At 41.2% G+C, this 24,913-nt stretch overlaps 2 protein-coding genes across 3 annotated transcripts; both read right to left on the reverse strand.

Annotated features, from left to right (window-relative positions):
• Window positions 1–6,665: 6,665 nt before the first annotated feature.
• Window positions 6,666–13,834, reverse strand: LOC105012103 (beta-1,3-galactosyltransferase 2). Of its 2 annotated transcripts, XM_010872733.5 has the most exons (6): window positions 13,669–13,834; window positions 13,379–13,545; window positions 8,792–9,063; window positions 8,560–8,687; window positions 7,644–8,033; window positions 6,666–7,409 (listed from the first exon to the last, which is right to left on the reverse strand). In XM_010872733.5, the coding sequence occupies exons 2-6, from the start codon at window positions 13,381–13,383 to the stop codon at window positions 7,197–7,199; spliced, it is 1,008 nt and encodes a 335-aa protein (XP_010871035.2). In that variant the 5' UTR covers window positions 13,384–13,545; window positions 13,669–13,834; the 3' UTR covers window positions 6,666–7,196. The 2 variants fall into 2 exon arrangements, with proteins under 2 accessions (XP_010871035.2, XP_034150315.1); XM_034294424.1 differs by having other exon boundaries at window positions 13,379–13,834.
• Window positions 13,835–20,069: 6,235 nt separating this feature from the next.
• LOC105012104 (beta-1,3-galactosyltransferase 2) lies at window positions 20,070–23,999 on the reverse strand. The gene is made up of 4 exons (XM_010872734.5): window positions 23,818–23,999; window positions 22,229–22,823; window positions 21,346–21,552; window positions 20,070–21,238 (listed from the first exon to the last, which is right to left on the reverse strand). Exons 1-4 carry the CDS (start codon window positions 23,847–23,849, stop codon window positions 20,840–20,842), a joined length of 1,233 nt encoding a protein of 410 aa, XP_010871036.4. The 5' UTR covers window positions 23,850–23,999; the 3' UTR covers window positions 20,070–20,839.
• Window positions 24,000–24,913: the final 914 nt, after the last annotated feature.

Here is a 24,913-nt window from a genome sequence, read left to right on the forward strand (position 1 = left end):
TCGGTTTTGTTTCTGTGTAATTCTTTGTCCTGACAATCTCCTCATTCTCACTTCCTGGTTCCGGGCTTCACAATCCCATCTGCCACGCCCCCCCTTCCCCGGAGTACTGATGAGCACCTGTGTTGTTGTGGGTGATCAGGGCCGGTAACACTTCCTGGGGTGGGGTTTTTCAGTTGTGAAGTATTGTTTGTTAATTCAACTTGCTGAGCGTTTAGTCAGTATTATCTTTTGCCTAGATATTCCTCCACCTAGTTGTGACAATGTTTAATCTCTTGCCTTGCGATTTTGTACTGTAGATTTTCACCTTTCTGCCTGCCCTGTGACTTTGGTTTTTTGGATTACATTTTATGTGAATAAATTCAAGGTGCTGCGCCTGACTCCATATACTGTGTCTGGAGAGTCTGGATACTTGGTTACGTTCAGAAGCTTTGCTTCACTGCGTGTAAATAAAAAACGGACAATTGTAGCATCTAGTCTCAAGCTAACTGATCATGCTAACTCAGGGGAAATTCCCTTGGTTGTGTTATCCTTCACCATCTCCTCACTGTTGTCCTGTTCCATCACTTAGAGCTCACAATAATGTAAACTGAGCTAAAGCAAATGTTGGTCTTACTAATGGTTACAGTGTGTAGGAGTCATGTTGGAGTCTGTAGGAGTTATGTAGGATTCTGCAAAAGTCTGTAGGGTGATTTTGGTGTCTAGAAGTCTGTAGGATTCTGTAGGAGTCACATATTACCAAGTGTGCTTCTGTACAAGGTGTGTGGTTCTCAACTGCCCCTCACCAACTTGTGAAGTAGAACATGGCTGCCAGTGAACCATTTCCAGCTTAATTTGCTCTGGAGAGGAGAGAGGGGCAGTCGGCCAGAGGAAGAAATGGTATTCAGACCAGTGATGCTGTTCAGGGGAACCAGTAAACACGCAGAGTTTGAGTTCAGGCCAGACACAGAACAGGAACGGTGTTGGGGGAGTTGTGCGCGTGTGTGGGGGTATGTGAACAAAACGGAGCAGGACCAGAGAATTCCTCCGCCGTTGCTTAATTCGCTTCTCCCTTCACGTCAGTCTCTCTTCGGTTCTTTCTTTCATCGATGTTACCCTTTATCTATCTATCGCTGTCTCTCACTCGCTCTTTCCCACTAACCATCGCACTTTCTCGCTAGCTGTAGCAGTGCTCGTCTGTATTAATAGGGCGAACATGATGATCTCACCACCTGGACCCCATCGCAGCGGAACTGACACATTCTCTCACCACGTGGGCACGGAAGTCAAGTGACACCCATATACAGGCTTGGGCTAATATAGATCTGACATATTTATATAGACAGACTGAAACCACATTCTCTCACTCTCTGTGTGTCTCTTACACACACACACACACACACACACACACACACACACACACATACAAGCTCAGTCTCTAACATAAATTTCCTGCAAATACCAATTTAAAACGCAAAAATAAGTGACAACAACACGTTGTAACTAGAAATGGCTAAGGGCAAGCTGGCTGGGGGGAGGGGGGGGGGGTGTGGAGTCCTTCACTCCCTCGCTTTTTCACTGCCACACACATGTTTTCCAGACAATGTAGAGGAAATTCACCTGGCGAAAGCAACAGAGAAAGAAAACAGGTAAGTGATTCCCACAGGCCTGTGAAAGTGTTGGAGTATGTGAAGAAGGAGAGACAGAGAGAGTAGGAGATGAGGGAGAGAGGATTGGGGATGATTCTTTGGCACCCCTCCCACCAGCATATGACAAATAAAGAGTTGATATCGACACTGAAGAATCTTGGAAAGGATAATGGAAAAAAATATTGCAGAATCTAGATGTGGAAAGCTTTGAGAGAACGACTCAATGTGATTCATAGATGTAATCACTGCCAAATTTTTTCTAACATAGTGAATTATGGGAAAGTAAATCTAAGTACTTCTTTAAGTCCACTTTGATATTCCAAATTTTTGGGGGAGATTATTGACAATATGAAACTAAATTAAATCAATTTCAAACACACTTTAGATTTTATGCTGCCATATTATTGTGCCAGGGAAGTAGGGCCAATTTTCTATTGTAAATCCTCGCAAATCTAAGGAATGTTCTCCCAAAATTATACTTAAGAGGACATGAGGTCTTGGTCCACTCCTCTGGAGTACCAGGCTTGAAAGACTTGTTGCTGTCCCTGTCCAAAGTCCTCCTGGTTGTGTTGCAGATCAAGATGATACCTGACAATTCCAGCTGCCACTGTGCTGACTCCCCCGTGTTGTCCTTTTCCTTGTCCATCTGGTCATGCTTCTGACCTGGATTAGGTTTTATAGACTCTGGACTCAGCCCACATGCATTTATTGATTATTACAACTTGTACTCTTAATATGTTCACCCGGCCCAGCCAGAAGAGGACTGGTCAACACTTCAAGCCTGGGTCCTCTCTAGGTTTCTTCCTAAATTTCAGCCCCTTTTAGGGAGTTTTTCCTAGCCACTGTGCTTCAACACTGATGTTTGCTCCTTGGAGTATCAGGCTGGGTGTTTTGTAAAAGCACTTTGTGACAACTGCTGATCTAAAAAAGGCTACATTAATATATTTGTTTGATTGATTGGTTGTAACACCACAGAAAGTCCAAGTAGGCTGAATGCACGCAATCCACCTTACGTCAAAAGGGACTGTTTTCTTTGTGATTGTTTTACCAAGACCCCCGAATATAAGCCATTTTGTAACAATCTGCTTTCTTCTGTGATGTTCTGAATCCTTCCACAGCATGGCAACTATGATACCCACGCTTCACAAATCAGACCATGACATTCACAATCACAGAAGAACACAGCAGAGCAACCCACAGCTGTGTTTGTTTTCACAGCTTGGTTGGTGTGTGTGTATGTGTGTGTTCCTGTTTGTCAGTGTTGAATTGAATACCCTCAAACAACATTAATTGCCTTTGTTTTTGCCCCGCAGATGTGTCTGTGTTTCTGTTTACTACACTGGAGTCCTTTTGAATGTGTGTGCGCCAGAGCGAACAGCGCGTACATGTATGTGGTTGTCAGTGTTAAGGTCTATGTATAGTAGCAGGGGTCTGGGCCTCAGCATGGGGCCTACAACAGCCTGGGCCTATTCGTTTTCACAGGCCCACGCAGTGACTCCCCGACTGGGGTCGTGGGAACTAAAGTGGTGAGGTCCTGAAGGCTTGGAGGACATCTGAGTATATAAATATAAGTATATACCAAATGCCCAGAGATTATTTACAATACATTTCTAAAGACTTGACTTAATTTAATAGACTCGTTCTGGTTAGCTATAACTTATTTAACTGTCATGTGCAATATCTTCTATAGCAGAACCCGCTGAAATATGCGTTCCTAGTCTGGCTAGCGTGAAGCGGCTAATGTTAGCCTCAAGCCGTGAAATGTGCTGCTGCATGATAAGTACCACATACCTGTAGCCCTCACCACTGGGTGATTGTAGCTACTATCTCCTTAATGTGGAGCTCTGCACCTACCCAATGAAAACGTATTTAGTCATTCTAACCAGAGGAAGTCACAGCAACAAGCTGCGTTGCTGGACAGAATGTGGCTGGTTTATCCGGCTGGCTCCTCCTCTCCTCTGCCCTGGTAACTGTCATCATCAAGGCTTTACATTCAGATGGGCCCCAGCAGGCAGTCTGTCAATATCTTTTGTAACTTCCTGATGAGCCGGTGAAGGACTGCTGACTTAGTTGTGTTCTGTAGGTTCTTGCTTTCTCTAGTTTTTTTTTAGGTTCTGTAAACCAGGATAGTTTGCCAGGTTAACTAGCTCGTGTTACCAGGCTGATTAGCTTGATGGCTAGGATGACTCCATAGCATTGAATGTTGGTAACTTCATTATTATTGAAAGCAATAGCAATGCTGGCACACAATTGAAGTTCAACATTTGAATATATTTCTGTGGCAATTTACATTATAGGGAGTAAGCTGGCTTCTTGTATTCTCCTCATGAAAAACCCTTGTCAACATTTCTGGAAGAGAAAAGGTATAACTATTTTGAGATCTCCATTTAGATGCAACATGGCTATTTGAAGTCATATTGTAAATACCAGGATGTGGTATTTACAGAGGCCATATCTTAGTATGAAGTCCTCATGTCTGTGGTTTGTAGAAGAACACGCAGACAGGGAGGAGAGACAGACAGACAGGGAGGAGAGACAGACAGAGAAAGAGACAGACAGACAGAAAGGGAGGGAGGGAAGAGAAAGACAGACATACTGGAGGGGATACAGGGAGGAGAGAGACAGACAGACAGGGATGAGAGAGACAGACTGGGAAAGAAAGACAGACAGGGAGCAGAGAGAGAAAGACAGATTGAGAGAGACAGACATGAGAGAGAGTGAAAGAGAAAGTTTACATCCACTACAAATATATACTTCAGCAATGTTGGCAACAAGATGCCTTACCTCCAAGGCTGACAATTACAAATATAACAAGCTTGTTCTCAAGTCTTTACAAGATTGTTGAGAGGCTCAATTTGTATCCTATTTCACCCCCCAAGACAACACATTCATGTTCTGGTGAGGAAAACCTTTTGGGATGTTTGTGTGAAATGTTAACCCCATCAAAGGTTTGTTGACTCATTAACATTGCCTGGAGGACACAGACCTACATTGCAATTTTAAGAAACATACATGATCTTTGTCCAGCTTTATTTTACATTGAATTTACAAGGGTTATTTTGGAAGACACAATACTCAAAAGGTAAACAATAATTACATTTCATTTGTTGTTTTAATCAAGTCGGAGATCGACAGGTACAATGATCCTAATCCGACCGGAGCTAGCAGCAAGTCCTTGTAACAGCAAGTATCAATTGGTGGGGCCTTACAAATGCACAGGTAGATTGTACCATTCATGGGAGGAACTTTGTCATGACCTCTAGATGGCAGCAGCGGTGAATACGTGTTGGAAAGCGAGGTTGGGAACATTGATAGCAGGTCTTTAATCCCCAAGCTGGAGTGGCCTGTCAGTCCCTCACCTGGTGAACAGAATCTCTTCATAAAAAGTGGTACGTTGATCTACCTACAGTGACTCACTTGTGCTCTGCTCATTTCTTGGAAGTAAAGAGGTGTATCGTCTCTTCAAGCCCTTCTCCGTCCCCTCCACTTCTGTCCCCTTCTCCAAGCGTATTCAACATACTGAAACACGTGAACCATGTACAGAGTGCTGGGTGGTCACAAGGACTCCCTGTACCTGCTGTTTGGCTTCCCTCTAGTGGCAGTATGATTCAGCTACATGACCAATTCTTACACCAATTCAGCTTCGCTAACCATTTGGGCCAGGAACCAGCAAATCTTGCCTTCTTCCTCTGGTTGCTGGTTGTTTTAAATATTATTGTTTTTATTATTATTAATAATAATAATAATAATAACTTTATAAGAAAAACATTTATTATTATTTCTCCATCATTTTAAGCTGTACCAGTCATAACATGGTCCATCAGGCAATGCTACTTCCTGTTTTCTGATACATTGAGGGCAAATTAAACCAATTATGTGAAGAAATTAAAAGCATATTTAGCTGTCACTTCGAAAACTTGAACAAATACACAGTCAATTTTAAAAGTAGTGCAAATGTATGGATTTTAGTGGCTAAAAAGCATCAGAATGATTTTGGGAAGTTCCATTTGATCATTCATCATTGTCATTTTTACTCCATGTACATCAAAATGTTTTATTAAATACAGGTTCAGTATTATTAGTAAGAGGGCGCCACCTAGAGGCAGTAGCCCACACATCCAACTTAGAATTCCTATGGATTTTTGCCGGACCGCATAAGCGGCCAAGAGGAGTGAATGTGAGTGAGTGAGTACCGCTTGTTATATAGCGTAGTGGTTGGAGAAGCGGACCTGTGCACTATAGGTCCCAAGTTCTTATTTCCTCGCAGGCGAAGCGAAGTACGCATTATGAATTATTCCATATTGCCGAAAACCTTGCTGGCTAAAACCTCCAGTGACTACATTATAGTAAGCCTGAAATTAAACAGTTTACGGTTATATTGCGACTGTTTCTGGTGAATTTACAAAGTATGCATCCGTGCATGCGTTTTGGGTCAAGATAGACAAACACATTTGCTGGCTACAACATACGGTATTTACATTATAGTAAGCCTTAACTGAAACTGTAATACGCTCATATTGCGACTGTTTCTGGCATGGAAAGGTTCATCTTCAGTCTCGCTAGAAATTGCTCAATTCTTATGATTATTCCTAGGAGTAGATACTAGTAAGCCGATAACTGGCTAATAAGCTGTTAAAACGGCCAGTGGCAAAAGCCACACAGTTCATAGATGCTATGGTGGAGGAAAACTTAATAAGAAACGTTATTCATATTAACACAATCCTCTATGGAGTCTAGTGACTGCAGAAACGTGTAATGCTGTGGCGTAATTGTTAAAGACAGGTCTTCCACATGAGAGGCACTAAGTTTGAATCTATTGAGAGCAACAACATTTATTAATAATGTCTGGTAGATTCCACAATTCTCTCTTATTTTCACTTGATAAAAAAAAAAAAAGTTCATTATCATTACCTTTATTGACAGGTATAAATGTCACTCACGAATTAAAGAAAAAAGTACCTTGTTTTGCCATGAAAGAAAAAAATACATTCTTATGCCATGAAATGAAATAGCAATTGCTCAATTCTTATTATTATATCAAGACTATTCCAGTAAGTTAGTTGATACCGGTAAAGCTTATTACTGGCAAATACGCTGTTAAAACAGCCAGTGACATACATAGACGCATACATAGACGCGATACTAACATCATGACACTCCACATCTTTCAGTCGATGCATCTTGTATCCAAATGACACAAAAGGAGAGAGAACGTTTAGAAAAAAGCCTGAGCTGGTTGATTTAATGAATTTGAACATGTATTTTGAACTTGGTTACTCAATGCGAATTGGAATACATGTTATGGTTTATGTTGCTAAACGCAGACGTCTGGTGGGATAACAAACATCTGTGAGTTGGCATCCGTGCATCATACCGTGATTCATTTTCCTCAATGGCGGCAATGAGGTAAGAAGATCTCCCCCACACGTTTCTAAGGCACTTTCCTTGTCACTTAAAAAGTAGTACCTAAGGCAAACACACTTCAAAAGGAGTGTTTGAGGGCTACAATTCAGTTTCTTGCACAAAAGTCCCCGGACTAGGGGTCCAGGAAGTGTTGCCACGGCGATTACCTCAGCACTCCTTGCCGGCACTTCTATAGTCCTGCCAGTACCTCAGCAGTTGTTGTACGCCTGTGGTTGTCACGGCAATCACACGTCTTAGTTTGCAGCGACTGTAGCTGAAGAAGGGGTTGACATCGAAGAGGGTCTTACTGGGTGGATCAGTGGGCTTGATGCCCAAGCGCTGTAGGCACATCCCCAAATAGGCATCTTCAATGTAGATCGGCTGAAATGGGACGGATGGAAGGATGGCTTCATTATTTCTACATTATTACAGGTTACATTATTACCAGAACAGATCCAGACCATAAGTCAATTAGTTCATTAATGACTTGATGAACGATGGTTGATCACCACCATAAGTCTTAAAGATTAATGAATGAATCACTTCACGAATGCTAGATGAGTCCCCCACCATGTTTCTGACGAAGAAAGGAAACCTGCACCAAAACCAACATACCTTGATCTGTGGAGACACCTCCAGGATCTTCTTGGGCAGGTCGCTAGACATGATGTACCCCAAGCCCAGTGGGTATGGAGGGTACTCGGGCTCGGCAAAAACCTTGTAGGGCATGAAGAACTTCTGGTTCGGGTTTCGGATTACCGGGCTGTGCCACCACACTAAACCGGTCATGAAATCCTGTTTGGGGGTTTCGGGCTTGAGGAGCATGGAGACCAGATTCTGGACGTTGAGGAACATGTCAGAGTCAATCTTCATGATATAGGAGGCCTCGGGGCATCGCGTCACTACCCACTCGAGGATCATCATGGTCTTGATGGTCAGGTTTCTGTAGCTGTCCACGAAGTCGCTCTGGAGGATGTCGTGGTGCACACTGCTCTCCTCAGTAACCTTTCATACAGACAACAATCAAAATATTTGGGATACACCAGATGGCTTGTTTGAGTCTGATACAAGTTATTTCTGTTGGATTGGCCAATCAGAGGTTGATACTGATCTATTTTGGTTCTTCCTTTTCTTTTCCTTTTTCTTTTTTGGGGGGGGGCATTTTGAGAAATAATAGGCCTATTACTTTTGATGAAATAAGCCCATTTTTGTTGAATATCACTACCTATGCTAGATCCATGCACCCATTATTAACAAAAACTGTCCTTTTCAATTGGTCAGGACACGCCAAAAATTATAGCTGCAGACAAAAAGTGCCAACGAGTATTTTACTTCTTTCCATCTAGTAAGATCTGAGACACTTACAATAATCAAAGAAGTTTTAAATCAGAGATCGGTTCTCCCAATCGTCCATGACAAAGGTTGCCAATTTTTTAATCAAATATCTGTGGATCCCTAAATATTACTGTGAATACAAATCTACAACACACTGAAAAACAACAGTAAACGAACTAAGATGGTCAAAACCAACCTCCTGCAACTCCCGGGCTCCCGGTTCACCAGGCAGACCCAATATGAAGACAGTCTGGACCTTCCTCCCATGTACCAGGGTCTCACTTCCCCAAGTTCTGCGGATGGCGTCCCTGGCAAGCCGGTTACCTACCAACATGTTGATGTTAATAACTTCAAGAAAATAATGACACACTAACCCCTTTCCATTGTAACAAACAAATCAGATGTGCTCTGAAAACAAGAATGGTTACCGGGCGCCACAGGGACCATCAACACCAGGAACGTGGCCCGATTTCCGGTCCGACATTTCTCGGGTTCGTCCGTGACAAATTTGTAACCCCGCGGATAGGCCACATGGTACGGTCCAGGGTCCTCTGGAGCGGGCGTGACAGACCGTTTCTGCTGGGTCCAGTATAAGGTGGAGTAAGATAGAAAAACCACCACTGCCACCAGGAGAAACAAAACACAGCATCTTATAGAGAGCCCTTTAGAGGGGGTTGTCCAGGACTGTACCTGAGCTGTGCTGCGGAGAACAGACGAGGAAAAGAATACAAGTAAAGATGTGAGTAAACAGGTAGCATCACCCAGAAAACCTTGCAAGCAATTTCTGATTCTTGCAAGTGACTCAAGCCGATTCTTGACACACAGTGTTGTACAATAGGTTGTGACAGAAATGCACGTTACAGAGATCGGTTGTTTTGAGAAAAGCAAACCGTTCACATAATGTGTCATCTCCGGTTTACACAAGGCAAACGTTTGTTGGACTGCTGTGCTGCAATGGCAGGACCTGGAGTGGTACTAAAAAGTGTTGCACAGATCAAACCAATGCTGTCACCAAGACAAAGGTTGGCTACATGGGAGAATCTAAATATATTTTGATTAGTATAACCCCTTTGTTTGCTATAGTACATGATTCCATGTCATTTCATAGGTTTGATGTCTTCACTATTAATTTTCAATGTGGAAAACAGAGGCAGAATTCTACAGAACATTGCCCCTATATTAAGCAGAATATCTTTATATAGGTTGCAGAAAGCAGTGTCTTTCAAATAATTCAATATCATCCAATTATCAGTCCTAAACATACACTGAACAAAATTATAAACACAACACTTGTTTTCGCCCCCATTTATCATGAGCTGAACTCAAAGATCTAAGACTTTCTCTATGTACACAAAAGGCCTTTTTCTCTCAAATATTGTTCACAAATCTGTCTAAATCTGTGTTAGTGAGCACTTCTTCTTTGCCGAGATAATCCAACGAGTGGCTCATTGTGGCAGTGGGGTTATGGTATGGGCAGGCGTGTATTATGGACAACAAACACAGGTGCATTTTATTGATGGCATTTTGAATGCACAGAGATACCACGAAGAGATCCTGAGGCCCATTGTTGTGCCATTCATCCACGACCATCACATCATGTTGCAACATGATAATGCACGGCTCCATGTTGCAAGGATCTGTACACAGTCCCTGGAAGCTGAAAACATCTCAGTTCTTGCATGGCCAGCATACTCACCGGACATGTCACCCATTGAGCATGTTTGGGATGCTCTGGATCGGCGTATATGAGAGCGTGTTCCAGATCTAAACATACACTGAACAAAATTATAAACGCAACACTTGTTTTTGCCCCCATTTATCATGAGCTGAACTCAAAGATCTAAGACTTTCTCTATGTACACAAAAGGCCTTTTTCTCTCAAATATTGTTCACAAATCTGTCTAAATCTTTGTTAGTGAGCACTTCTTCTTTGCCGAGATAATCCATCCACCTCACAGGTGTGGCATCTCAAGATGCTGATAAGACAGCATGATTATTGCACAGGTGTGCCTTAGGCTGGCCACAATAAAAGGCCACTCTAAAAAGGCCACTCTAAAATACTCAGCGGACATGTCACCCATTGAGCATGTTTGGGATGCTCTGGATCGGCGTATATGAGAGCGTGTTCCAGATCCTGCCAATATCCAGCAACTTCGCAGAACCACTGAAGAGGAGCGGACCAACATTCCACAGGCCACAATCAACAACCTGATCAACTCTATGCAAAGGATATGTGTTACACTGCGTGAGGCAAATGGTGGTCACACCAGATACTGACTGGTTTTCGAGACCCCCCCAATACAGTGAAACTGTGTACATAGAGATAGTCTTAAATCTTTGAGTTCAGCTCATGATAAAATTGAGTCACTCAGTCATTTAAATATTTTGAAAAAGTTTTAAATGTAATAAACTTGCATTTCTTTGAAGATAATCAACCAAAAACTTTCATTACAATTATCAATACATCTACAGGTTGGTTGTTTTTCCCCTGTGAATGTAAACCAGTTGTTGATTGTAGTACTTTGGTAATATTTAGTATGTGGTTATTTTTCCACTACTGTAAATAGAAGAAACAAACACAAAAAACAGATTATAAAAAAAAAGCACTCTCATTACTTAGTCGATGTGTGTTCACACTGTCAAATCTATTTTTCCATCTAGAAAGACATTTCACAAATAAAAAAAACCCATTGTGTACATAAAGTACTTGCGTAACTTTTGGTATGGATTTTCCTCTCATTAAATACCTTTTTACTACAACTAATTACATTGTTCTTAATTGATCACTTTACTGTTTTGTTAGTATACTGTATATTTAGATTGTTTAAACAACTATATGGTTCAGATTGAAAAGTACAGAATCACCACCTAAAGACCCCCGACTTGTGACCTCAATGTGATTCAAACCCACAACCTTGGTGGTGGGAGTGTTGTGCTCTCAAACTGAGCCTGAACAGACCACTACATTACCTATGAGCCTGAACAGAACGCTACATTGCCTATTAGCCTGAACAGACCGCTACATTACCTATTAGCCTGAACAGACCGCTACATTACCTATTAGCCTGAACAGACCGCTACATTACCTATTAGCCTGAACAGCCCTGTTTCCTTATCATTCACCCGCCCCACATAAGCTCCTTTCCTAAATCTTGGTGAGGAATATTTCAATCATGGAGGTGGAAGGACATATTCATTGTGACATGGACAAGAACTCACAGCCAAATGTGGATGACACGATTGATGCGAATTACAGTAGTGTGTGCTAAACCTTCATTTCGTGAAATTACGCTCTCTTAGAGTATTTGTTCCATTTGATTGGACAGAAAATGAAAGTTGCAATAATAGTTGTGTTTTTTGAATCAATTAATGTAGAAGTCTTCATTAATCACAGTTTATTGGATAGAAATAATTCAGTCACCTACAGTACAGTATAGTTTTGCTTAATGTGAAAACAGTGTAATGTACGGTAGCAAATTACATTCGGCACTACTGTCATTTTGAAACACTTGTCTTAATTGGTTGCATTTAGTTGGTTGTTATCAAGCGTGCCGCACAAGCCCTGAAAAGTGAAGCCAAAACGTCTCGATCGCCCCCTGGTGAGTGGTCCCAGTATAGGTCATAAACCCCGCCCTCCCCATGTTATTCAATGGGACGCGAGACCAACTAAACAATTAAATTACCCTTCAAATATATTTTTTCCGAAGCTGGTTTCTGTCATTTACTGTAGTTTGTATCACGCTAATGTAAATTCAAGAGTTTGTTTTTAAAATAAGTTTGTTTTTAGTTAGTTATTTAATGCTCTAAAAACGGTGGTGTGATGTCGTGATTCACAGCTGTGATTGACAGCTATCTGAGCCGAGGAGCCACTGAATCTTCGGAGGACTGAGGAGATTGGAACTTTACATTTAATCTCTAAATTTCTATAATTTCACACGGACATAATGGGTTGTTCTGCAGTACATTGTGCTAACCGATCTGGCATTTCCAATCGATCTTTGAATTTTTTTCGGTAAGTTAAATTTATAAGCTATTTAATTAGTAAATACATGTAATGGGCTAGCTAACGTTAGCTAAAAGACAACAAGCCTCGTTAATAGCCATGTTAATAGCTAGCAGGTGATCGTTAGCTAGAAGTTACCAATTATTTTTGTATTAGGCCTATTCTAAATTAAGGTTAAACATGATGTAAGTTAGGCTATAACATATCGTCTAGGTTTAACAAGCAAAGGTTGTACTGTACTTGGACTTGCGATTGATTACGGTATGCGCATTCTGCGAGGGAGAGTGAGGGCGGGGCACAGGGGTGGGGCCGTTGATTTCGCGGCTTTAGGGCTTTACTTCCTTCTAGCTACTGCGCATAACTACTGCGCAGAACTGGTCCCAAGATCGCTATCTGCGCAGACGCAAGTCCAAGATGTCAGCGTCGTATCAGGACACTGGTGGCTTCATTTTTCACCAATGGAAAAGAGCGAAAGGGCGTCGTCCATTATATATACAGTCTATGGTTGTTATAGTGACTAAATTAAGAGGATGTGTTAAAATAATAAATGTATTCATTATATTTCACAAGAAACTTAGTGGTTGGGTGAACATATGTAAGAAACGCGTGCCTGAATGCATGTACATATTTTGTTGTGATAAAGGCCTCGGGATATGACGACAATGGGGTGCGAGCCCAAGAAAACGCAGAAAAAACACCTGTGTTAAGCTCTTTTCTCCAGTATGCAATTTCTATTGGTAATAGCATACTGGAGATCAAATCACTTTTAAGCATTAAATTATGATTTGGTATGATGGTGCACTGTGCAGTAATAACATGTAAAGCCATTTTTGTTGCCCTTAAGCTTGCACAAAAACAGTGAACCTTGCTACAAACTCGCCTACTCAAGGACGGAAGTGAATAATCCTTTACGCCTATATCTTACCTACAACCAAGTTCAGTATAAGGTGCCTGGCACAATTAACAGGTGTTTACTTAAAATAAAACACTTTACAGAAAGACGAAAGCCTACCTCATGTTGTGTCCCTTGATAATTAAGTCCTGCACATGACTCGACGTACTTAGCAAAGTAGAGTCTTCCTTATCAATTTAAATGACAGTAACGGGAGCAAGGTACGGTGTTGTCCTCCACAGCCCCTTCTATACTGATATCGGTCGACCGTTCATATGCCAGATGTTCTTGTGGAAGAAGTGCGTCAGGTTGTCAGATCGTGTGAATAACATGAGCTGCTTATTTAAATTAAAAATAAAACATGTAAGAGAACGAATATTCCTCAGCCATTCTTAACGTATATTTCCTACCATGGAATATGAGCAACTCAGACAGACTGATTGTTGGCTATGCTACGTGTTCGAAGTTCAAACTGCACACCGAAGCAACTGCGATCGATGATTTAGACTTCTCCTGGTCAAGAGAGTCATACATGTATTTGGGCCAGCCCACATCCCTGGTCTGCTGTCCTCTTAATCAAGCCAGGCCCAACTGTTGAACTCCCAACAATAGGGGAGCTAATCGTTTTCCTCCCATGCTTTAGGCACTTCCTGGCAAGTTAGTTTAGGAGCCTTTTAAAGCAAGCTTTATGCAGTCATGCAGTACTGGGCAAATATATTAGGCAACCAAATATTACAGCAAATATTGAATGTTTGTTTTTCTTTGTTTTTTCTCCATTGCTCTTTTAAGTATTTTTCTTTTGTTTAGAAATGTTTCATTTTGCTATTTTTGAAGGCACCTTCGTGTAATTGTTTTACATGTGCAAGTATTTTGCACAATGCTGTATTTCAGCTGCCCTTCACCCTAGACTTTAATTACAAGATGATTGTGTTTATTTTTATTATATTTTATATACAACAAATGTCTATCATCTATATCAAGTGAGATATAATTTATATCTAAAGTCTAGTTTCTGACAAAATGTATAAAGTATGCATCTGGATGTCTTCAAAGCCCATCATGAAAGATACTACAGATCAAGGGATTGGTGCACATGAACCATTTCATCACGCCTAGGCCTACCAACACATGCTAATTTCACGCTAAACTCTGTTTAAGAGTTCTGTATCCAGACACAGTGTGCGGTTTCATGTGAAATGTTATGTCATTTCCTCAGTGACGTTATTTATCCGTCCTCAACTGTTTTAGTCATTTAGCAGACTCTTATCGAGAGTGACTTAACAGATACTGCCAAAAAAGTCCATTCTCAATTAAACAAAATGCATGGAATTGAATGTGAGTGAATGTGAGTGTGTAAATGAGTGTACATGAGGGTTTATGAGCGTAATAGGGATTAGAATTGTTCTGAACAAAACCCTGAGTGGATTTTGTTCAAAATGTCTTCCTGTATGGAAGATGTGTGCTGCATTTGAGCTTTGTTAATTAGGGTGCCAAGCAACGAAGTTGCTGGAACCCTTTTATTTTTGTATGTTTTATTATTATTATTATTATTGTCCAGGGCCATTTTCAGAGGTCCATAGCTCGGTCCCCTCTGGTTCAAAACGCTCCAAACTTTGCCTGATTGTAGACAGCCAAGGTCCGAAGGATGCCATCGTGGTACCCATACTCCTCATGGTGGCGCTGTAGCACTCAGTCGAAAATGGAAAAAGTGAAGCTCAGATCTCATGAACCGAATGTCGTAGAGACACGCAACCAAGTTCCAGATATACCCCTTCTCATGCTGACCAAACATGTCCTCCGAGACCACTGAATGGATTTGCATGCCGTTTGGTGTGAAGGATCTTTGAACCATTATCTTTAAAAGTTATAGAAGGAAAGTTGATATCTCAAATAGTACGGCCGAAATCAGTGAGTCTAATTGAGCTGGGCGGGTCTATAAGTTTGGACGTCCATTATTCCCAAATGGAATATCAAACAGCTATGAAACGAAACGTACTAGTACATGTGTCTCTCAAGAATGGACAGAAAAAGTCCCACACAGAAACACCTCTTGGGGGCGCTATAAACATCACCAATGTTTCTCACGATTTTGCTGTTAATAAAAACACACTTAAGCAACATCTCCTCCGAAACCACTGAACAGATTTGGTTGACAATTGGTGTAAAGGACCACTGGACCATTGTGTTTAAAAGTTATATAAGAAAATTTGATATCTCAAACAATATGGCCTCCATTTTGACTTCTGTGAAAAACTCGTTAAGGACATCTCCTCCGAGACTGCTGAACGGATTTGCATGCCGTTTGGTGTGAAGGACCTTCGAACCATTATCTTTAAATGTTATATAAGGAAAGTTGATATCTCAAACAATATGGCCGAAATCAGTGAATGAAATTGAGCTGGGCAGGTCTATGACTTTAGACGTCCATTAAACCCAAATGGAACATCAAACAGCTACAAAACAAAACATTCTCGTAAATATGTCTGCTGGGAATGGACAGGAAAACTCCCATACAGAAATACTGCTTGGGGGCGCTATAAACATAACTGATGTTTCTCACGATTTTGCCGTTGATAAAAACACACTTAAACGACATTTCCTCCGAAACAGCTGAATGGATTTGGATAACAATTGGTGTAAAGGACAACTGGACCATTAGCTTTAAAAGTTATATTATTGTAAATGTTTATGGTGGATTTGTGTTTGCTATTTCGGTTATTATAGATCACAACCCGATGAGACTATTCAATCTGCCAGCCGGCCCTGTGGTGTAGTGGGAACATCCCAGTCCTTCAATATTGTGATTCAGTTTGATTCCCTTCTCAGACATTCCAAATTTTGTATCTCATAAATGCTTTTCCATGAGGTGCTTTTCAGCCTTCACACAACAATACATATCTGAAATACCATGGTTTTCATTTATTTGCGAGAATCATTGTATTACGTGACCCTTTTATGCTGTTATTGTTTTCCAAACAAAGAAACCAGCCATGGAGTGATTGGAGTCATTGATTTTGTTATAAGTAGGATGTATAGCTATTAGCTATAATCTTTGTACAACAGTACACTTTAGTTCCATTACAAACATTTTGTTGCCCACATTATCTCAGCAAAATTGTAATGGCTGGGGTAAAATTTACATTTGTAGAGGATAGAGAGCTGTAGGGACAACCAGTAGTTCCTGTGGTGTAGTGGGGACATCCCTGTTCTTCAATATTATGACCCTGGTTCAATTCCCCTCTGAGATGTTCCAAATATTGTATTTCAGAAATGTATAGCCACTCTGTACTTTTCAGCCTTCACAGAACAATATATATCCCCTCTGTAATACCATGATTCTCATATATTTAGAATAATTGTTTTACGTGACCCTTAAATACTGTTATTGTTTTCCAAAGACACAAAACAGCCATGGAGTGATTGGAGTAATTGTTTTCGTTATAAGTAGGATGTATAGCTATTATCTATACAATCTTTGTGCAAGACTACTCTTTAGTTCCGTTAATAAATTTTATTTTGTCCACGTTATTTCAGCAAAAATGTAATGGCTGAGGTAAAAGTTACATTCGGCGGTTTAAATAGTGTAATTATTAAAGACAGTCTGCCACATAGAAAACCAGGGATTGAAACCTGCCAGCGACAACAATATTCATCCCTCCTAATCGGCTGAACTAGGATTGCCTGTTTCCTTTTCTGGTTTCAAGGTCTTTTTGTTTTGTTTTGATTTCCTCTCCTTGGACATCCTGACTACTAGCGGCATTGGGCATGTTTAAATAGCAAAACGTTTCTCTAGTGAGAGCATGCAGTGAGATGCTTCCTATGCCCCGCTTGGCCCCCTGAAACGCTGCTCGCAGCTTTAATCTCCTCTTGAATCTGTTAACCATAAACCTATAGTAATAGCTTCACTGAAAATAACATATTAAGCCTACAAACTATGGGTACATTTAGATGAAATCAATTAACTTAATTTTTTAAAAATAAAACGATCGTTAAAATAAATAATGTTTCAGGAATGCTTGACTTGATTCAACCGTGACCACACACACAGACATTGTAGTTCAAGCTAAAAATATTTCTTAAAAGTCTGAAATGGTGTGGGTCCAAAGTGGGATGACTCAGTTGAATAATTTATTATATTTTTGCAGGTCTTGAAATGAATATGGTCTTTGTGGTGCAGGTTCAGCTCAAAAACCCAACCTGTTCCTGACTCTAACAGTTACCAGATCCTGTCAAAAAAACTGTTCAATTAGAATATCATGCATGTACAGTTACTCCATTTGTCTTGCCCTTTTTGCAATCAAAGCGTTGTTTTTATTTTGGGCTACAGGTAAGGTCTACAAAACATCAACCAGGGAGTATAAAGCAGAAACATCAACCACCTGTGCAACCTGAAGGAGAACGCATTTCCTTGACAACCACTGCCTGACAGGCATGTTGCCTACCACAGGAAGTCATTTGAGTGCAAGACAAGCCAACTCTTTCCAACACAAACCCCACCACCACTGGATGGTGCTTAGTCAATTAGAATCACCATATTGAAATTTTAGACACAGAAAACTGGAAATAAATCAAATATTTCTACTGTTTTGAATGTTGCCAATGTTCCCATTTAGGAAACCTGTTTTCATTTGCCATTTATTGTGAATTGGAGCAAACCTGCATAACTAACTAAGCCCTGTGAGATCTGTTGACCAATCACATTGCTTTCTTTGTGTCTGGAATTCCCCCACCCAGTCTTCCTTTAAAATGTCATTCAAACAAATAGACTGACGAGGTTACAGACGAGGTTACCGCAAAGGTTCTCGAATTTTACCTGGGTCAGTTACCAGAAGACAATGAGCTGCAGGACCCAGGACTTGCATCTGCCACTCCCCTCAGGGATCAGTGGGACGGCGCCACTGCCTCCATTTAACAGGCTTGTTTTGATGGAATATCCTGTCAGGCTTGGGTTCCACCATGCCATTTTAAGAATGCGGATAGACGTGTATGCGTGGGTTTGCACTCTGGTCACATGATATCCTCCCATTGAAATTGTGGAGCTCCTCCAAGATCCCTATATTTAAAATGAACAATGTGACTTCACCCTGTCTCGGATGTCACCACCACAATCCTTTGTCAAAATGAGGTTCAAGTGTTCAACAGGTTGTTTGGTTTGTGGTGGGGGGGGGGGGTCTGTCTTTGTGCTGCTAGGCTAGAATCAAAGGTTGCTCTCATTTCATCCTCTAAGTCAATGATTTGTTTGCAAGCTGGGATCTTGTACTAGAAAGAGATTTCAGATAGATGATCATGAGAACATTTAACAAACAACTGTATGTACCAGTGTCCTGTGTGTTTGAATAAAGCAGAAAGCAGAGTCCATCTGTCATTCCCCTGGTCATTACAGTTCTACACAATTCACTGGATTTCTGTTCTTGTGAGAAATGAAGCACTGAATTGTGTATGAAATCTAAATTGCTTTGAAATATCACAAAATATTACAAAATATTTTGTGGACTTTTGAATCAAAAGTGAAAGTAAGTGTTAGAGCATATGACCATACACTAAACACTATGCTGTCTGTCTCCCTTTTGCTTTTAACTTTGGTCCACCAGCTTCTAAAATCTTCCCTAAACGTTTCAGCACTTGCTTTTTTACATGAACACATGGGCAAAAGATTTGCGAACTGTGAAGTAATCGAAAGGTTCCTCGATCAAATCCCTGAGCCGACAAGATGAAAAATATTTTGTTTTGTCCCTGAGCAAGCTTGTTTACTCCAGTTTCTTTCTGAACTTTAGAGTGTGATGTCAGTCATAGCTCAGCTGTGTGGTTGTTTCACCTTGTGCTCTTAAAACATATGCACTAACTGAAGGTTGCTCAAGGTGAGTGTCTGCTTTAATGTAAGATGTACCAGGTAAAATAAGTGTAATGATCTAAATACAAATGCTACCCATTTGAAATCTGACACTTTAGTAGGCCCAGTTTTTCCCTTATGTCATCTGTCTGGATTTCCTTTATTCAATATCATAGCATAGGAACACAATAAAACCTTGCTTGTTTTTTGTTTGACCAAAAGGAGCCAAGACAGAAGATTAGTATAGTGACATTTCAAGACAACTCAACAAGGGTCCTTTTTTGTTTCTACATCCTTCATCATTCAGAAACCTCTGCGCACTCCATCATGTCGTACAGGTGCTTCATTCCTCCTGCATTCTCTCACAATGGCATCACTGGTATTTGATTTTAACTCCTTCCATTGTGGAGGATGAAAAGAAAACCCAACCTCTTTCGTTGACCACTGAACACACCCTATTTGCTTGTCTTTAGTCAACAAGAATGTTTGTGTATTCCTTGATAAAGGAGTTGGCACACTGAGGGATTTGAATAGTCTCATGATGGGTCAATGTAGGATAGGGAGGGTCTTTCTGTAACTATATGTGACTTCACTACTGAGATTCAAACAGATTTATAAAAATGTCTTTGTTCAACATTTTATGCTTATGTACTGCTAATGAACCCAACCTGACCTGTGCAGCTGTGTTTTTAATTGTGATCAATCTAACCATCCTTTTCCGTTATTTTGTCCACCCCCTGTATATCCAGGTGTATGTACATGGATGTGCAAGCTCCTTAATATATTCTTTGATTCATATTATTAACAATATGTGCTTTGACTTAAGTAAAACAACTGGAGTAATGTCAACACCCTTGTGGCTGTAGTCTTTCGACTCTAGAAAAACAGGTCTCGCTAAAAGCGGTTACAGGTGGTGGAGGCTTTTTAGGGATGGGCAAACATGCGGGCGCAATCAGCCATCTTAGCAAGGGAATGCAACCAGACAGTGAAGAGATCTTTTTATTTGTTTTCCTGAGGTTTCCAAAAACAAAATAAATTCATTCTCAGTCAGAACCTTTTAAAAAAGTCCCCAAACGTCCACGTTTGAGTTCAGAACCACAAAACAACATTATGTTTGAATGTGTTCGCGCAGGAAGCAATGTCTGATGTACTCCTGTAAGCAATAGCTAGGCCAGCCAGCCCTCATGTTCCTGCTTTCGGTCCAAACACAGGAACACTTCAAGCAGGTCCCTGATCAGACCAGCATGGCGTTGGATAAAGGGTTTGTCATCCCAACCCACCACCACCATCGTTTTATACCCAATCTCATTATGGGTAATCGAATCCCCATGAGGAGGCTCCCACTTAGAAATGTCCCAGACACATCTAGGATCTACTTGTGGTCCGTGTTATCGAACATGATCCCAAGAGTGGTTACTGTTGGAGATTCCGTGTGTTTATACTAAAACAGGGAAAAACTGCCTTTGAAAGCCATGTCCCTCACCACTGGAAACTGCAGAGAGGTATTAGGCTGGATGTTCTGGTTTCTAGCAGACAATCTGAGTCAATGATAATGGTCGAGTTGCTGTTGAGTTTAAGTGTTATTCATACTTTACTAGTGTGTTTTATCTGCATTTTAAGTGTTTTAAATATGTATTTTGTGATGTTTATATTTTTAAATATAGGGTCTCAGCCTCACTCTTTTGTATAAATAAAGGCAATAAATAAATGAACCTCAACCTCAAAGTTTAAAACTGACATTAGATCTGTTTCTAGGGGCAGGGTGGCCCCGGTGTCTTCTTCAGGTCCATCCAGTAGTCCACTATCTGAGAGGAGTGGCCTAAGATGTAAGTGATGATTTTGGAGAATTCACAGCGATTGTATTTGCTAAGATAAGCTTTCCATTGCCACGGGTCGGGCGGGGAAGTGGGCGAGAGACCCAGTCTTTTCATACAGGCACCAATGTAGGCATCTTCTATAGTGAAAGGCTTAATGTCCTTGGCTGCTTCCACAAGCCTCTTAGGCAGGTCGTTTGAGAAGACGTAGCCCATTCCGAGCGTATAGGTTGGATACGTGTTGTCGGCTAACATCTCAAACGGAACGTACCATTTGGAATTCTGGTTTCGGATAACTGGTCGATCCCACATTAGCATCCCCGTCAGGTAGTTTACCTTGGGGTGCAGGGAAGGGATTTGTTTATTGTATTTACTTCTTGAAGATGTAAAAAGAAGAGAAACAGTATGAGAGAGGGAAAGACACAAAGATATTCAAAATTCACCTTAGGGACATCTGGCCTCAGGAGCATTGTCATTAGGTTTTCTACGTTGAGGAACATGTCCGAGTCGATCTTCATGGCGAAGGTGGCGTTGCTGCAGCGGGTGGCCAGCCAATCCATGATCACCAAGGTCTTGATGGTGAGGTTGAGGTACGTGTCCATGAAGCTGCTCTGGAGAAGATCTTGATGCAAGTCGTTCTCCTGGTGTACCTTCAAATCAAAATCAAGAGGATGTCAAATCAGGTTGAGAAAGGTTAAGTCTAGCCCGCTTCGTCTTGCGCACATACTGCTGGGGACTTTTAGTAAAAATCCTCCCTCTTTCCCAACAGCCTCCAACCTGAATGAAGCATATACGTAAATGGAAGAAAACATGTCAATCAAATCATACAAATCAAGTGAATGTTGGGCCACAGTGAAGTTAGTTCAGGGCTCCCAAATGGTAGCGGTACTGTCACATGATTCTGAGTACAGCTATGTCATTGCAGCCAGGAGTTCAAATCCGGCTGGCAGTGGGCTGGCAGTGCCTGGGCGCAGTGCAAATGGGCAGAGTCCTGGGCTGGTGTCAGAGTTATCATGCATCGTCGCATGGCGGTGATTTTGTGGTAGGTTGGGCACTGGCAAACCCAGTTGGGTTGTCCTGCGAGCAGGGGGGTGAAGATGAGTGGCTTCTGGTTGAGCGAGCAGCGTGAGAAGATGCAGAAGAGTTTAGTGAGATGTGCTTTGGAGGACCTCTTGATCTTTAACTCCTAAGCGTATTGTGTTTTGCTGCAATAGGAATTTGGATTCAACAAAATCCACGGGTGAGGATTTTTTTTTATTTGTTAGTTATTGTTTTTATTGTTTTTTGTTAGTTCAGGTCAAGGAAAATTACATTCATCCTAATTACCTTCTTCTGCAACTCCTGGGCACCTGGTCCTCCTGGCAGCCCCAGCATGAAGAGAGTCTGGACCTTCCTCCCATGTACCAGGGTCTCATTTCCCCAAGTCCTGCGGATGGCGTCCCGGGCGGTTGGGTTACCGGGTGCCACTGGGACCAACAGCACCAGGTATGGGTTTTCAGTCATACATTTGCTTGGTTGGTCTATGATGAAATGGAAATTACGAGGGTGGCCTTTATGATATTTATTGGCTGGTGTGGGTGGTGATGTGGCCAGGGAGCGGGGTGGTGATGTGGTCAGGGGTGGGGGTGGGAGTGTGGTCATGGGTGGGGTTGGGGATAGGGTCGGGGGTCGGGGTGGTGATGTAGTTAGGAGGGAGATCGGTAATGTGGTTGGGATTGGTCCAACCCACCACAGGCTTTGATTGGTCCATATGTGGTAATATGATACAGGTGATAATTTGGTCCACCAGTCCATCTGAAGGAAACTGCTAGGAAGCGCAAACAGGACCATGACAATGATGGTGGACAGGAGGAGGAGGGAATAGAAACACAACCGCACCCGGGATCCGAGTGGTCGTCCCAGGCTCTCGACCACAACATGACTAGGAGGAGTAAGGAAATGCACGGTTAGGTTGGCATATTAATGTGGTCTCATTCAGTACTTTTAGTATACGTGTAATTTACCTTTAAGGATTATTTTACAGTTGTAGGTTGTTTATGGTTGCGGACAAAGATATTCCTCTAGACCTCAATAATACACGTTTCATAAAAGAAAAACAACTAACAGACGAAAGTGGAGAAAATTCTTAGAAGTATCAAAAGTAAAGTTGCCCAGTTTGCATTAAAAATCCCATCTGGACCCCTGAAACAATTTTGGGACTCATCTGGAGGTGCCTAAATAATTTGGTTAGAAGTTGTCTGTGCAATTTTGGGTTTTTTTCTAAAACAATAAACGTGTGTTTCTGTATGACAAATTCAATCAGCAATTGGCAAAATCATAATTATTAATGTGTGTAAACCAAAAGGATCTTATTGTTTCCTCTTTATTTTGCATCAGTGCAAGGGGATGAAAACGTGTGTCCCAACTTGTCCTAATACAGGGAAATCTTTTCTTAAATCGTAAAAAGAAATACATTCAATCTGCATTGGGACAACATTTCACCTGATCTCATCCATAATAATATTGTTTGCATTAGATATACATTTTCTGTATTAAAAACAGTTCATTTATAGTTGAATCTGTGTCAAACGGCCCTCTGACAATATCTTCCTGTCTCACCCAGACGGCTTCAGACAAACACCGCACTCTTGAATCAAGTGGGACTTCCCTTATCTTTATATGTTTGTTTCTTTATAAGTTTGTTTCTTTATAAGTTTGTTTCTTTATATGTTTGTTTCTTTATACGTTTGTTTCTTTATCATAAATGGATATTATTGACACATTATATAATCAGAAATGTAACTTCACCTTACCATCTCCAACAGTGTATTTTAATTCCCATATAGAAAAGGTAGAAATGTAGCAGTGTGCTGAGTCAATTAGACCCTAACTATCCATTTTTAGACAGCTCGGAAAGTAAGAAGAATTTGACTCACCTTTTACATCCACTTCCTCCTTGCTCCTTCATGAGTGCAATCCGTGAATCTCCTCACACATGTCACTGACCCATTATTTGGCAGTGTATTTATGCCTATCTCTGTGTAACCCTCCCAGGACTACGGTATTGGATCCCTCCCCCCCTGTGTTCTAGCGAGTTAACCTGGTAGAACAGGCTCCTTTTGAGATTATGAGCTGGAACAACATTACAGGTGCCCTAAACTAAAAAAGGAAGTGAAAGCCAATAGAGGAGGGGCAGATGAGCAGCAAAATGTGTGAATGCGTGGGTGGAATAAGCGCGAACGGAGTGATGGTGTGGCTGTGTGTCAGAGATAAAAAATATATAGAGAGAGAGAGAGAAAGATAAGAGAGAGTGACAGAGCATTTTTATCACACTCTACTTATTTCATAATGTATGATTTGTAATGTCTTTTTCTATTTATCAGCAAACACTTCCTTGTTGTCAATTCAGTGGTTTTGTTTACTTTTGACATTGTCAGGCTATTGCATGGCTCAGAGTGGACAGGCTCAGAGTGGGTCACCAGTAGTAGGCGGAATGTAATGCTCTAGTAAACCGAGCAACTTTGCTCTCCTCGCGGTGAATACTGCAGGGATAGTTAGGACCCTAGGTTGGCGACTCGACATGATACTAAATTGAAACAATTGTACACATTTAAAGGGCTTGGTAATCTACTTTTGTTTTCTACTTTCCAGGGTCGACTGGTCATTAAGGCACAGCCCCACCTCTTGTCAACAGAAAGAACTGCCACAAAATTGTTATTATTGTTAAGATTCCTTCTTATAATTTATTATCTATGAATATAACATATTTCTAAAAAGTTTTTTTAATTTCATGTTCATTGGTCCCTGCATTGCTGCTTCAGACCGGTAGCCCCACTACAGAGTCATTTCGTATCTCAGACCTGATTGGCTGTCTGTCTGTCTGGCGCCAACATTCGTCGGCAAGAAGAGCGGTAGATGGTTTTAGCTAGCTTGTTAGCTTCACAAACGCCAGATAACTTGAGAAAATTAATAAAGTGGATTTCATACTTGAGCACCGGTTTGAAACCCTTAATTTGGAGGAGAAACTTGAAG

This window comes from Esox lucius, chromosome 9 (assembly GCF_011004845.1).
Source record: "Esox lucius isolate fEsoLuc1 chromosome 9, fEsoLuc1.pri, whole genome shotgun sequence".
NCBI classification, from domain to species: Eukaryota; Metazoa; Chordata; class Actinopteri; order Esociformes; family Esocidae; genus Esox; species Esox lucius.

Coding starts and splice junctions, on each gene's coding strand:
- LOC105012104 (XM_010872734.5), bottom strand. CDS start 23,849: ATGAAGGAGCAAGGAGGAAGTGGATGTAAAAG. Junction 22,824..23,817: donor GGAGGAAGTGGATGTAAAAG/GTGAGTCAAATT, acceptor TACTCCTCCTAG/TCATGTTGTGGTCGAGAGCC. Junction 21,553..22,228: donor CCCAGGAGTTGCAGAAGAAG/GTAATTAGGATG, acceptor TTTGATTTGAAG/GTACACCAGGAGAACGACTT.
- LOC105012103 (XM_010872733.5), bottom strand. Junction 8,688..8,791: donor GATGGTCCCTGTGGCGCCCG/GTAACCATTCTT, acceptor ACATGTTGGTAG/GTAACCGGCTTGCCAGGGAC. Junction 7,410..7,643: donor AGGTGTCTCCACAGATCAAG/GTATGTTGGTTT, acceptor GTCCCATTTCAG/CCGATCTACATTGAAGATGC.